We start from the raw sequence: 15,750 nt of genomic DNA on the forward strand, positions 1-15,750 counted from the left end.
CAATCGCTTCAAAAACTTCGTTATTAGCCCCAAAACATACCATTTATGTTATTGGGCCCGTGCATAGCACGGGCAACAAAATCTAGTCATAATAGAAGAGACAAAGAAATTAATTGATATTGTAGTAAGGCCTCCTCACAACTTATTTTCCTTGCAAAAGTATTATCTATGTATGAAAAGAGAAGAAAAGAGAAATTTATATATATGAATATATATGTGTAAAATATATATATTCATTTTAATAGTGGAAAGTTTAATAAAGTTGAATGAGGCATGTACAAGATTGTTTTTTTAATTTTCAGTCATTCCAGAAAAATGTTACTGTGAGTCACATTTTAGCTGTAAAACGTGCCTCAGAGTAACGAATTATAAAACATTACTGACAATAACGTTTTATGTCTGTTTAATCTGTCAGATTTTTATCTTTTTGTTATTGATTTTTTTTAAATAAAATATAACCTAAAACGTTACTATGAACTACGTTTATACTAATTTTGTAAAATTTCAAAAGAACGTATTATTTTGGTAAATTAATTTTAATAATGGCTTACTTTGGTCAAAAATTCCTAACTAGCTAGACTCAAGGGCGGAGCTATCAGCCTGTGTACGGATTTGACAGAACTCGATAACTTTAGCTTAGATTTTGTATTTGTGTCTTATTTAATATGTCAAAATAATTTATTCAAAACCTAGTAAGTTATCGTTTCTAGAATTCAGAACCCATAAACTCAAAAATCTAGCTCCGCCTCTGAGTTAACTTGCCTCAAAGAGTAAAATGATTATTCTTAACTATCAAATTTGGCCATAATATAAAACAAGAAGAAGAGGCATAGTGAGACAAGGAAGTTGGAAGGAAAAGGATAGCACATAGTGCTTATAAATGTATGTCTTTAATGTACTACTTATAATAAGTTCATAGCGTTGTCTTTAGTTCAATCTCCTAACTTTAGTACAACACTACATCTTATTTTCTTTCATCTATACTTATACTCCTATCACTGAGAAACACACGCTGCATAGGCGAATTCAAAATTTAAATTTGACTGGTTCAATAACATTTAATGTTTGTAGCATTGAATTCATTATTCATTGCACATACTTTAAAACTATGAGTTCAGATCAAATATTTATCGAAATATTAGAAATGTTTTAAATTGAAAGTAATGGTTTTGATGTATTGGGTACGAAAAGATATTGAAAATTACCTTCTAACAAGTAATTTTTTAGCATAATAGGTTTCTTAGTGTAATCGTAATAAAGTTTTTTTAGATTATTAAATAATATATACTTACACTAGATCTGCAGACTTACACAAGATCTGCAGACTTCATTCGTGAATGTTCTCCAGTGTCCTTTCTTTTATCTTTCTATTCATGAGTGGTAGCTTTAACCCTATTAAAAATCTAGGTTTTTTCTACCGCAAATTAAAACATATTTTTTCATCGAATCATTTCATTGAAAAATCAATTCTCACTAAAATAATGCAAAACTATCTATTAATTTTAATGCGGAAACACTATTAGTATTATTTTTTCTCAATAATTTAATTATAAAATACTTGTAGAAATAATTATCAAATGAACTCATTCATCTAAAAACCCCAAAATTACTCCCCAAGAAATTCTCTCTCTAGAATAGAAGAAGAAGAGAAGCGAAGAGGGCAGCAACTTAGGGCGATTTTCCCCATTGATTCAAGCTTTGTTTGGGGCTTTGATTGAAGGGTTGGAGGCTTGAGTTGCTTTAGAGGCTAGAGTTTCAAGGATTTAGAAGAATTGAAGAATTGGTGAGTCCCCATAGCTTCGAGGACGAACCATTTATTTCCTTATGTCATTTCTTTATGTTTAGACTTTGTATGGACTGCGTCCCAATGACTTTTATTCAAGAGTTCTAATAGATGGTTTGAGATATAGTGAAAAAAAAAAAAACTATCAAATATTTTTTTTCATAATAAATTTAACCAAAAGCTAGGTCATGAGGGTAGATTTGTTCAAATCCATATAAGGAGACTAATTTTCTATTCTTCTATCCATGTGGGACTTCTTAACACTTCCTGCACGCCCAGACATCAAGTGGAGCCTGAACACTTCTAAATGAGAGCCCAGTGAAACTTCTTAACACTCTTCCGCATGCCTAAACCTCAAGTGGAGCGTGAACACTTCTAAATGAGATCCCAATATCGGTGAACAACAACTTGAGATGACCTGATTCAGATACTATGTAAAGATATGACAATTAAGTCTAACTCAACCTAAAAACTAGCTCATTAGAAAGATATATCCAAATAAGGAGACCAATTTCTTATCCCTCTATTGATGTGAAACTTCTTACCGGATAAAATTATGTGATTTTAGTTCCTTGTTTCTTTTCCATGCTCTGATTATCACTTTTTTTCTCAGAGAAAGAGACTAGATTCTACTTTCTGTCAAACTGTAGATATTCACGTGAATGACCCCTGGGTGGGTTCAACCACCCCAATTAAAAATATCTTTAAATTATATAAAAAAAATCTAAAAATACTCGTCATTCATTTATTTTATATGTTAGATTAAACTACAGGTTGAGGAGGAATAAGAATTTTAAGTTTAAAAATTATTTAAAATTTAAAATTGGGATAACCCTTTAATCATCATGCTACTCTGACCTGGAATTTGGAGTATATATACAAGTTTAATTCTACCACGATTTTAAATTAATATACTATACAATTATAATTTGGTTTATTTCAATTTCTAAGTGAAAAAAAATAGTATCTTCCTTAAAGTCAAATTAATTAGTATAAATTTGGTGTAAACAAAAAATTGTTGTCTCCAAGTAATTAGTACTACTACTTTTTTCCATTATTAATTAATATCCTATATATTGTAGGTAGGGTTTAAGAATCAGATTCTCCAACTACTTTTTTATCCTCTTCTGTTTGGTTTTATTAATTTGAAAAGCTTTTGAAAACAATGATGGTTCCATTGAAAAGGTATTAAAAGCTAATTCTTGAAAATGTCTTGTCCTATACAAACCTAAAAGAATCCTATGTTTGCCCAATTAATTATTACTAAGTAATACAAATGTTTTCTACATACATTACATTTTTCTGGGTCGAGTCAGGTAGGAGCGAACAGATTTATTCTAATCTTTTTAGACGGAAAATTACATTATTTATATACACATAGTTAAAATAATTTTTTATGTATATATATAGAACCTCTTAGAAATTCTGGTTCCGTCGCCGTTGAATACATGTGCAAGTCTTTTTGATCAAATGTTTTCAATAAGCGTCAAAATTATCTCTTTATTTTTTTTAAATTTCCTTTATGGGTTTTGTACTTCTTTTACATTAAAAATTCACTGTAGCTTACGTACTCTCATATACCCAGATGGCCAGATTAAAGAAAAACTCACAATGATTGATTCATATATACAGTGCTAATGAATATTATCAAGCTAGTATAATGGCACCATATATCACTTGTTTATTACGTATTTTTTTCTATAATATCTCATTAATTTCTATTAATTAAAAATGTTTAGTTGATACTCCACTAAATTTATGAAAATTTTATATTAGCATAGAAATATATAAAAGCTATTTGTAATTTTATTGTATATGAATACGAATTCAATAATCTTTCTACAAATGTGTCTTCATTTATGGTAGTATTGTCGTTTGGTGTGAGATATAAGGTATAATAATGTTAAGGATAAAATGCAGGTATTAGGTACGTAGTCCTTGGATTATTATCCACCATTAATCTCAAGATAACTTGTTTCCAATCTTTAGTTGAACTTTCACGGAATAATATATATTAAGGTTTCGATTTTCAGCAAGAAAGAGATAAAACGATTTGTCTCCAATTATTGTATAAACATTGTCTTCGATATTGGAATATGTTGGATATTTAGGTGACAACAAGAATGGAACATGTTTTGTGTTCCTAATTGTTTGGCATTATTTTTTTGTTTTCGAATGATAATGTATGTATGTATTATTTTCTCCCTTTTCGAAGTGGAAGTGGCTTTTCAAACACTAGTAAAAAAAACAGCAATCCCTTGCCAAAAGGAGGATAATTAAAAGATAATGTCAGAAGCATGGATAGACCTAAGTGCGCAAGGTGTTCATTCCGATCCTTTCACCAGAAAATTATATATTAATATATATACAATAAATATTGAAATGACTTTAATTATTCATGTTTATTTCTTTATATTTTGAATTTCTTTTAGAAAAAATCCTAATTCCGTTAATGTTGTTTCTCTCTTATTTGTTAAGTACCATTTTATAAGTATTGCTAATAGTGTTGTTAAATTCATAACTAGCAAGCTATATATGTTTCCGATGAATAAAATATCTCATATTTATTAGAAGTAACTTATTCGTACAATTTTTTCGAAAATGCAAGTCATGTTGTATGTATATTTATCGTGTTTCATTTGTTTTGAGTATAACACTTATTTTTTCACATATTTAAAAGGATAGTTTGGTGTATTAAGCTCTATGCTTGTGGTTCGAGGAAATTAAAGATCATACTACAAAGATCTATTGTAGACAATATTGTCCAACATTTCTGTCTAACTATTCTCACTATGTTATTTAAGTTATATATATCTAGTTCATTAGGTGAAGCTAAATCCCACGTATTTGGAAGACAAAAATACTTGCACATTTTTGTCTGAAGATTGACAAAAATACGGATTTGATCTTTGGAGTTGTTGAACAAAACTTCAGACAAAAAAATCAGAAGTTTTGGAATATCACAAACTTCAGACAAAGATGTCTAAGTTTGGGACAATCAAGCCAAACTTTGTCGAAAGATAGATTGTTTCCAAATTGTATGCAGTTCGAACTTGGGAAGCCTAATTACTTCAAACCTATGTTCGAATTTTATAATTTCATACCTGAATTTTTTCATGATTCGTAGGTTTGAAGTTGATTTTGAAGTGGCTAGCTAAACTTACCTAAATTAATAAACTTATGCTATGCCTTAGTGGGAGTCCTATAATCGGCTATCTATGCATACAAGAATCAAACCCATTTAATATCTTATTTGTGCTTCTCAATGGATTAAGAGTCGCTCTTAATATTATTATCTCAATAGCATTTAGTTGTAATTTAGGAAAATACTGTGACACCGGACCTGAAAAACCTATAATCAGGTCGGGGACAAGGAAACCATTTTTCTTAAATTTGAGGAAAATAAGTCCATTTGAGAGCATTCCCCATACCAAATATGGTAAGGCACCCTTAAATGTAGTACAGTTTTCTTGAGTTACTAACCCTTTATTGGGTTTCAAAACATCTGTATGTTTATGGTTAGATTGATTCTATTTATAGGTCCAAATACCATCCCAAACATCTGCTATACTTTCTTCCATGTGTCTTGGGGGAGCGCAAATTGGGTTAACGACGATCTCAGTTTACAAACATGGGTGTCATATCACTCAGGTGAAATTAGATGAGTAGCCGCTTACCGGATCCAATAGGGATGAACTTCTCTTTAATTTTCTCATCTTCTTTGAGCTCATATTTAAAACTGATAGTTGAAACTTGAAAGCTATAACAAAACATAATACTGAAGACCCACACAAAATGATGAATGTCAAAAGTTAAGCATCCACATTAAAATGCCATATTAGAATCGAAAGATAGTTGCCTGAAACTTAAAGAGTATAGTTTAATTGTAAAGCTTACAAGTCAACTGCAGCGACATGGTTTGACTATATTACATCTGATTCCAAGTCCACTGGGGCAGAGAAAGCATCTCCTGCAAGTAGAAAAACAGATGTTCCTGTGATTCATACAGTCGGAGATGACAGTGTTTATCCCAGAAAGCTTGTAAGTTATTGGACGATCAAGCTCACCACTAGAACTTGTATATCTTGGTTGATTGCTCAGTTTCCTGAGTTGTGCTACCAGCAGCAGAAGCGTCGAATTGGATAGTTGAATGAGCTGGACTGAAGTTCGTCTGATCATTATACAGGCAGGGCTTAAGCACATGCTTTGCTCCAGCTGTTAATTTAATGGGCCCAGATCCCAGAGTACATTCAAATCTGAGAGTATCTTCATCTTTGAAAGATCCCAGGCGTGCCTCTGTTGTTCCACTTTGGCCACTCTCAATACTGTTTGACATGCCTTTAACTGAACCTGATTCAATTCCTTTTCTGCAGCTGTATTGACCTTCAAAATTAGAGTAGCTTTTTAATGGTGCTGAAACAACATAAGGATCTTCTCGAAACCAAAAGTTAGGGATCTCCGCCACATTTGTACGATTGTCTGATGTAGATAATGGCCTCTTTTTGCTCTTTCTGCTGTCACCAAGGTCTCTAAGACAAGGAGTAGATGTGATTTTGGTCACGTCACCATGTCTTTTGTATGTGCCAGTATTTACTCCGGAACCTATTTGGAGTGGCATAGAGGAATAGTTAGCAAAAGATGGTGGAGAGACTGGATTCTCCAATGCATGTTGAGGGCGCTGAGTGAAAGAACAGAAGCGCTCTGATGCAAGATATACCGAAGGGTCAATTTGACGGCTATCCCCAGCAATGCTGCTGCAGTAATAATTTTTCCTGTCAGATGTAGAATATAATTCATGAAAATCCATTAGTAGTTTCTTTTGTTTTGCATCTGAAAACCACGGGGTGCTTTCTGTAGAGAACTGAGACCAGGATGGTCGGAAGTTCCTTCCGAAATCTGGACGCAAATAAGGAAAATTGATGGCACAGCTTGTGCTGTTCAGATCAAGAGAGCTCGAGCCCCCACTCTGACTGGAGTAATGATGCATTAATGTTGGTACAGGTCCATATGGGCTGATTGTGAAAGATTTATATCCACCTGGAAAAGGCTCCTCAAAGTTTGGTTTTTGATTATAAAGGGAGAAAGGGATTTGTTTGATTGCACCTAGACAATTTTGCTGCACCGAATCAATTTGGCGACTGAAGTGAGGAGGACAAACTTGAGGCCTTGGAATGGCCTGATTGATTTGGATACTAGGAGAGCAAGCAACCATGCCTTTCAGTGTTCCCAGCACAGGATGCATGGTGAGATTTTGTTGATCATGATTTGTAACCACTGAACTGTAGTTGTAAGTCTCTGCCGAAAATTTCTCAGCAATGATCTGCTTATCTGTCCAAATCCTTTTATCCAGTGGTGCATGAAAATCTCTTCTATCAACCGTAAACTCTTTTCCCATCAGACGCATTTTCGATGGAGTAACAACCAGTGAGACATCATCAGAATTCCCATATTGCTTACTCCTGCTCGTTTCAAGTTGCATGGCCTGATCATTGAGCTTGCTTCTATGGTTGGACAAATTACTGACACTGCAATCTAACTCAAAAGGAGTAATAGATTCCTTATTTTGCTTTAGCGGATCCAACTCAACATTTGTTCTTCCAGCGTCATACTCATAGATACCTAACCTTGAAGGTACTGGAAAAGTAGGGCTCCATTCCATTGAATCATCTGCAGAGGACCTTTTTAGCTGGTCTGTGGATGGTGCTCGTTTATCCCAACCTCTAGCATCAGAGATATTGTCCATGTTTGAGTGTGAAACGTTGCTTACAGCTAATCCTCCGGAAGATCCCGCAATTCTCCTTGAGCTTGGCAGCTGAGTCAACTTTCCTTTACTGTTTGAGTTCAGATCGATTAATTCCCCTTGAGAGTTGAGGGGCAAACGAACATAGTCCTTTTCAATTCCCTTTTCTCCATGCATGGACTCTCTTTGCTTCCACTCAGGGAAAGAACAAATTTTGCACATTAATTCCTGATGGCAGATTTGAGGGAGTGGCTGATATTGCATGAAATGACCACTGCAATTTCCCACGATGGTTTCTGGCAGCGAAATTGGCTTCCTGTTCACATTTTCGTAAGCTGATGAATGTTGAGGATATGCCTTCACAGAATGCACAGAGCAAACTCCAGTAACTTCAGGGGGAGAACCTCTTAACTTGTCATGTGATCTCTCACTAGCACCACAAGCGTTAATAAGACTTCCAACTATTTGGTCATTCTTTTGGTGGTTATACATCTGTTGAGACACATGGAGAGACCCAGGATTGCAGAAATACTGTGAACTGTGTGATGCCACTCCAGAACCTCTTCCGAATAATTTTAAATTGTCATTTCCCTCAGAGACTTGATTAAAAACATCACTGCATTCAGATGAATTATCTTTAGTACCGATATTGTGCCTAAGTAAACCAGGAGCATCAGCGGTACTTTGCACGGCGGACCTCTTTGGGGATCCTGGTTGAACAGTAAGCTCACTTTCTGTAGTTCTCAAAATATGTTTATTTATTCCTTTCTCTTCCACAAGGGATAGAACCTCTCCTCTCTCTGTGGCATCGTCTTATACAATGAAAGTAGCAACCAGGTCAGAATATAGACTGCAAAAATATTTGAAAAAACTGAAAACATATAGCAGAAATGCTTTACTATTGCGCCAAAGGATCTTTTTCTTACCTGAGATAACATGTCTGTCTCCTTGTTGATTGCTGCAAAAATTTGCCTCATTAGGACCAGATAAAATCCCACCTGACGAGTTCTCCACTGGAAATTGTTTAGTCCTTCTCTTGAGGTTGCTACAAACTGAATTCATCATCTTTTGATCATCCGCTGAGAACTTGGAATCAGTAAGACCTTTGGGCTTCTTTTCTGAAACGAGATGTTTCCGTTGTGGTTTCTTCCCGTAGGTAGGACTAATGTCTTCCATGTCCTTCTCACACTTCTTTCTATGCTGTGAACAACTTGGTTTTGAAAATGAATTGGGCAATTTGAGCTTGTCAAATCTCTCCTGCAAGCAAAATGAGTCAACCATATACCGCAAAATAAAGCCACCCCTGAGAGTTTATTTCATTTTCAAATCAGAAAACCTTAGTTTGAGTGATAATTAGCTGCTTCCCTACCAAAAAATGAAGTAATATATAATCAAGTGACATTAAGCAGAATGTCTTGGATAAAGATTTGCTGCAACTAGAAAGGTGGGATTCGATTGATATCCTTTTACTGGCGTATCATACGTTTAGAAATTCCCCGAAAGAGAAAACAACAAAAAATTAAAAAAACTGAAAGCTACAAAAATTTAACACATTAGAAGATGACAAAAGGAAAAAGAAAAAAAAAAAGAGAACGTGAAAGAACACAGTTATATATGTTCTCATAGATGCACGCAACTTGCTCCTTTAAGAATGGAAAGGCATCTCAATTCACCAATTTTCCCTGTGAACACTACATTATCACTCACACAACTCCATAAAAGATGTAACTGAGTGAGGCATTCTCATTAACCTATATAAAGATTAAGAAAAACAAGAAGTATATGTGTTTAGGCATCTGGAGTGCAAATCTCAATTTTGGGCTATAGCTTTATTGCAAAATTTATACTTTAATTCCAAAGGAAACGATAAACATCAAGAAGAAGAATTTTGGAATTTCCTAGTTCTTAAATTACATTTTATCTGATAGATATTGCATGTGAATTGAAAGACTGATATTTTTCTTCTCAAATATATACCACTAATCACTGAGGAAACCCATCTAATTTTTTTTATATTGATGCATTGATTATGCAACAGAGTACAAATAGTTCTTCAATGCTTACTTTACTTGGACCCAAAAAAGTAAACCCTCAATACCCGTGCTAGCATTATGCTGGGACATGATTCACCTAGTATGTCAACCAACCACGTTGCTAATCATGGAAAAGGGTGTAAATTGTCCCTTCTTCTCTTATTAAATCAAATGCACAAAACAAATGTTGATTAAATCCCTTTTCTGTGAACAGTGGTCTTTAGGTATCCGATTGTGTGGCGTAATTCAGGCTTACTCTAGTAACTAATCCAACAATTTAGATGAAATCGTTTAACTTCTGTCATAAAATATGGGATTCTGATCAATACTAAACGCTTCATGAGATGACAATTAAGCACCCGTAATGTAACATCTCAAAATTCTGAAGAATCAGCATAAAAGCCGTTGATGATCCACAATAAGCTAACAAACTCATTAAGAAAATGTTTCTTCCACATTTCACACAAAAACACAAACAGATAACAAGCCGCAGCTCCATCTTTGGATGTATATTTACCCGGCTTTTCAACAGTAATTTCAAGCAGCGAGGGGTAAATGGACTAGTTTTACCAGAATAGTTCATAGTTCAAAAGGTAGTGAACAACAAATCAGATTTTCACCATCCCAAATCTAAGTAACTTTACTAAAACCCCGTTATTTTATGCACAAAATTGTACATCAAAATCTCAATTCATCAAACACAGGATACATTTCACGTCACAATTAACAAAATTAGCACAAAAAATAACAATGAAATACACATTCAACTGATACAAAGTTACATAAAATCGTACCTTCTTTCGGATTAGTAGATCCAGGCATCTACTATTCACATTCTTCCTTTGCTTAAACCTCCTATCCTTCTTCATCGTTTTCTTCACCTCCTTCAACTTGCTCGCAATCGTTTTCTTCTTCTTCATAGTGATTCTCCTCTTGCTTTTACGAATTCTAATTGCATTAACATTTCTATCAGAAAAATCCTTTTTCCCTTCATTAACAACAGCGCAATCATCATCGTCTTCTTCATCCCCATCCTCCTCATCATCATCATAATAATCACCGTCACCGTCCGTTCTCTCAACTTGCGGCGCCACAGCGAAAATGTCAACAATAGACCTCTTCTTCTGAACCCTTGTTTTTCCCTTAACACACTTAACCTTCCTACCCGTTCCAATTCTCCTGACTGGTACAACATCATCAGAATCCTCCGATTCCAGTACATCTAACCACCAGCTAAATTTCTTCACTGTAATTGGAGGTAACATAGCTCTCACATGATCTTCCTTCGTTGATTCATCGAACGGCCAGCATTTCACCACGTCCACACTCCTCGTCTTCGCAGTATACTCCCTAATTTTTATACCACAATAAATACAACTATACAAACAAAAAAAGACGGAAGCAAAAGTACCGTATCACTATTAAAGCTTAAAAAAAACACTAAAATCTCACTCACCTGATGGAGAAACCATCTATCGACACCGCCGGCATCTTTTCCTCAACCTGCAAACAACAGAAATCATTTACAAACATATAAAAATCAACAACTACGAAAAAAATAGTTGTAGAGAGAGAAAGCTAGCTAGTACGATAAATAACAGTACCCTTTAACTATAGAGAGAAAGCAAAAACACAACAACTGAATTACTACTAGGCACTAGCTAGCTTCAAAACGCAAATTCTTCTAAAACTCCATGGAAATTGAAGAAGAAGATGATGAAGAGATTATTTTGTTGTTTTTGAGTGGTGAGGGATTTGGGAGGTGGGTTTTTTTTAGAGAGAGAAAGTAGGGAAAGAAAGATAAGAGAGAGAAAGAGAAAGAAGGTGAAGAAAGTACTTTATGCGTGTTTTCTATTATTTCCCGCTCGAAAAGTGTGAGAAGTAGGGTGGGGAAGGGGGTGGGGTAGGTGTCAATTTATCCTATTTTCAGCTCTGCCTATACTTTTAGTGTGATAGCGACAGATGAGTGCTCAACCGAGTATATAAAAGTAAGTTTAGTAACTATATTTAATAGCAATCGTGATGAAATGATAAGTATTTGTTAATCTATTATCAGGTTTTTAATTTAAATTTTTTTTTCATATGGATATGAAATTGTTTTTGTTAAAAAATATTTTATCTTTAATTCTGAGACTTTTTGGGTAAGTTAAAATTTAATTAAATCTGAATATAAATATCAAACATTAAATAAGGAATTTTAATTTACCTATTATTTTTATTATCTTTTGTTTTCATTATCATATTTTTTTTTATAACAAGTGAAATCCGCAGTTGCTATCATTTGGATGCGCACAGGGTAAAACATCTGCTTCTATGCAATAGCTCGCAAACCACATAAGAGAGATAACCCGCACTAGGCCAGCTCGGTGCGACGAGCTCGACCTAGAAGGTAAACCCCTTGCTTTCGCTGACAAGGGGTTTTGAACTTGAAACCTCCAACATGGAAGTCCTAAGCCCAAAGTACTGGGTCACCCAGAAGGCTCGTTATCATATATTTATTGTGCTATTTTTTGTAAAATATGTTTTTTTATTATTTTATTTCCATTTTCTTATATAGGTTAATTTCAATAAGGGGTTGATTGAAAATAGTTTTTGTACTTTCACAAAATAAAAAATAAAAGCACATGTAGTAAAGACGAAGTCAAAATTTGATGTTTGTAAATTTGGAATTTTAATTCTTTAAACTTATTACTAGATTCTAAATAGATAATTTAAACATGTTATATAATTTTTTCAAGATAGATATGAAATTTAAACCAAAGCATAAGTTATATACTGAACTGCCAGTGATATTGTAGTAATTTCTTCACGATTATAAAGTTACACCAAATATATTCTTATGGGTGTTCATTATAGTACTCGCATTATATTAATCATTTATTTATTTAATCAGTTTCTCTTCTTGTTTAACTTTTTTCATTTTTTTTATTTCTTGTTTGGTGTTTGAAGCTCATATTGGAGCTTCGACAAAATTTGAATCACGCTCTACAGGGTCCATTTGAAGAAGACCCTTTCATTAGAATTTTCTCCATACCAAAAGCTCGAATCCAAAATCTCTAATTAAAGGTGAAACACTCTCCTCTGGACACCATACTCATGTTGATTTATTTTTTTAATTTGGTTTGCGTAAGTGTTATACAGAAGGACAAGTCACTCGTGTAAAAATATGAGGGAACTCAGCAACAAAGATTCCATGTATGGAGAGGGGAAAACCACGCGCGCTTTGCTATTGACTGCTTCACGCATTCCACTTCAAAATACTCCAGCAGAAATGAGTATAGTTTAGTCTTTCGGATTCAATTGATATGACCGTGATTATTCACACAATTGATTCGGGATCAATCCTCAATATATATTAATTTTGATATTATTTACTAATTGATGTCTTATTTGATTGTGTATGCAATATATATAAGTTATAACTAATACATATACTAGTTATACATCTTATTTAATATTCAGTGATGTATAACTAAGAGGGTATTTGAATTGACTTAAAAGTTAGTAAGTTAATTTTTCACTTCCGAAAGTATTTGCCAAATATAAAAAGTAACTGAAAATAAATCAAAAATAACTTGAAATAAGTTAAAAAATGTTTGGCAAAATCAATAAATGACTTAAAATAAGTCAAAAACTAAAAATAGATCTCTTCCTATTTTTTATTATTTGAATTCAATTTTTACTTTTGACTTTAAAGCTATTCTTTTTAAGTCATTCAGGCTCTAAGACATAACAACTGAATAGTATTCATAACATTATGGTTATCAATTCATTGGATAGCAAAGGTAAAAATAGACCTGTTTTTAATGTATCAAATTAAATAAAAAAAAAATCAATATTTTTAATATATCCTATTCAATATTATTTTCATACTGTACATCCTATTCAATAATATTGAACTGTGCATCCGTAGATAACTGATGCATTACACAAAAAGGTGGAACAGCTAAAACAGATTACTATGTTTGGTCCAAACAATCAATAATAATTTCTAGCCTAAAATGTAGCTAGCTTTCAATATATAATATAGATTGTGAAAATTAGTAGTCATAATTTGAGTAGAGTTTATCTCTTGCACTTCACACAGCCATGTGTTTATAAGGAGGAACCCCTTTCTAAGGTAAAAAAAAGTACGATATATAGAAGGTTGATCTTTCTCAACGTAATGTATAACACAAAAAATCTTTTGATTTATAAGAAATTTTCACATGAAAGAATTATGGCCGGTCTAATGGGGGGAAGGGCGGGAGAGAAAATGTTTGAGTCTATATATCTTGATAGGACCCCATAAAAGAACGAGAGTTATTGAGAGGTTTCATGTTGCCAAAACGAAGGACACCTATTAACTTTAATTTGCTCTAGAAAGGGTATAGGTGCACTTTCTCTCTTTCAACTTCCACTGAATAAGGATCAGGCAAACTGTTTATAGTCAATTTCTGTGGTGATTACTTTGTAGAATATATATATATATATATATATATATTAATAAAGATTGTATTAAAAATATTATGTAGAATGGTTATATTGAAAACTAGCTAGCTAATAACTAATATTCCAGTATTACTGATTGTTTGGACCAATGAATTTTAGGGCCCGTTTGGCCATGCAATATGGAATCATGAGATGAAATTGAAGTTTTGTTTGGACATGCGATATGAAATTTTTGTGTTGTATATTTTCTCATAAACATAAAAATTTCACAAGTTGTAAAACTATTAAAATAGCTCCAATTGTTTATTCAATCTTATTAAATAAACAAAAATTTATAAAATCACATAATAAATTATTACAAAGTTATTTGTTCTCCACTTAAGTAATTGTTTCATCTAACTTTAATTTAATAAAAAAAAAAAACTGAACATAAATTGTAGTGTACTAGTCTTTAATATAATCCTCCCACATAGTACGAATAATTTTCTCACGTTGAACTTGCATTTCTCGATCATGTGACCGAGAAGACGAACCAACATTATTACTTTGAGCCATTTGTTGGTCAATATCATCCACAACAATATTTTCATGCTCATAGACCATAAATATTTCATCACTTTAACAATCGGTTGGTGTGAGATTAAGTGATTATGTGTTGGTGAGAATAATAAATTTTATGTCGGTGAGAATAATAAATTTTAAAAAGTAATGATATGATTATAAATTTAATTTACATATGAAATAAATGGTTAGTAGATATAAATGTGGGGTTGTTTTTAACAAAATATAAACTTGTGAATCAATTTTTGTATTAAAATATCTCAAATCATGATATGGTTTTTGGAAAATATGGAATCATGAGATGAAATAATCGTAAAATCACATGTCCAAACGTTGATTCCATCTCACGATACCATATCACGCCAAACGCCTACTTAGTAAAATTATAGAATGCATATTTTAAAAGTAACATGCATGGTGTATGTATGCGTCTGATTTGTGGCACTTTAATGTATTTCAACATCTTATTTAGGGAAAATGCATAAGTACCCCCCAGCTTATGCCCGAAATTCCACAGACACACCTAACCTTTACTAAGGTCCTATTACCCCCCGAACTTATTTTATATGTAATATTCTACCCCTTTTTGGCCTACGTGGCACTATCTTGTGGGCCCAATGCATATTGACAAAATTTTCAAGGATAGTGCCACGTAGGCCGAAAAGGGGTAGAATATTATAGATAAATTAAGTTCGGAGGGGTAATAGGACCTTAGTAAAGATTAGGTGTGTCTCTGGGATTTCGGGTATAGGCTGAGGGGGTACTTATGCATTTTCCCTCTTATTTACGAAGTATGATTTGCTCGACTGATAAAATTATATATGAATTGGGAGGATTTTGATTTCCGAAATTGTTTTAAATTAGAAGTAGTATTTATATCTTATACAAATATTTAAACCAGTTAATTTGGTAGTATACAGATTAATATTTATTTATCTTATTATATAAAGTGATGAAATCTTTGACTATATTTCTGTGGAGGATTTCACAAACAAGCCTACCCTACTTATTGTCAACTCTTTGTCCTTTTATTTAAGAAGATCTGCCATAAAATGATGTTATGTTTGAATTTTTTTCCTTTATAAATTCTTATTTTATCGTCACATATATACGTACTATAGTCTATAGTTAGATCACCCATTTGCCTATTAAATATTCCCACTTTCTTTGTTTTATAAGTAACTTCGTATATTGCTTACAAT

The 15,750-nt window shown here is 33.1% G+C and overlaps 1 protein-coding gene across 2 annotated transcripts; it reads right to left on the bottom strand.

The window, feature by feature from the left end:
* Positions 1-5,682: 5,682 nt before the first annotated feature.
* Positions 5,683-11,095, bottom strand: LOC125877967 (uncharacterized). 2 transcript variants are annotated; one of them, XM_049559259.1, is made up of 5 exons: positions 11,013-11,095; positions 10,351-10,906; positions 8,450-8,780; positions 5,851-8,335; positions 5,683-5,753 (listed from the first exon to the last, which is right to left on the bottom strand). In XM_049559259.1, exons 1-4 carry the CDS (start codon positions 11,087-11,089, stop codon positions 5,853-5,855), a joined length of 3,447 nt encoding a protein of 1,148 aa, XP_049415216.1. In that variant the 5' UTR covers positions 11,090-11,095; the 3' UTR covers positions 5,683-5,753; positions 5,851-5,852. The 2 variants fall into 2 exon arrangements, with proteins under 2 accessions (XP_049415216.1, XP_049415215.1); XM_049559258.1 differs by having other exon boundaries at positions 5,685-8,335.
* Between the last annotated feature and the right edge of the window lie 4,655 nt (positions 11,096-15,750).

The sequence above is a fragment of the Solanum stenotomum genome, chromosome 9 (genome assembly GCF_019186545.1).
Source record: "Solanum stenotomum isolate F172 chromosome 9, ASM1918654v1, whole genome shotgun sequence".
Classification (NCBI taxonomy): Eukaryota; Viridiplantae; Streptophyta; class Magnoliopsida; order Solanales; family Solanaceae; genus Solanum; species Solanum stenotomum.

Excerpts from the sequence above, each read along its gene's own strand:
- LOC125877967 (XM_049559259.1), bottom strand. The coding sequence starts at position 11,089 with ATGTTTGTAAATGATTTCTGTTGTTTGCAGGTTGAGGAAAAGATGCCG. Across the intron at positions 10,907-11,012 it reads ATAGATGGTTTCTCCATCAG|GGAGTATACTGCGAAGACGA; the intron begins GTGAGTGAGATT and ends TATAAAAATTAG. Across the intron at positions 8,781-10,350 it reads ATCTACTAATCCGAAAGAAG|GAGAGATTTGACAAGCTCAA; the intron begins GTACGATTTTAT and ends TTTTGCTTGCAG.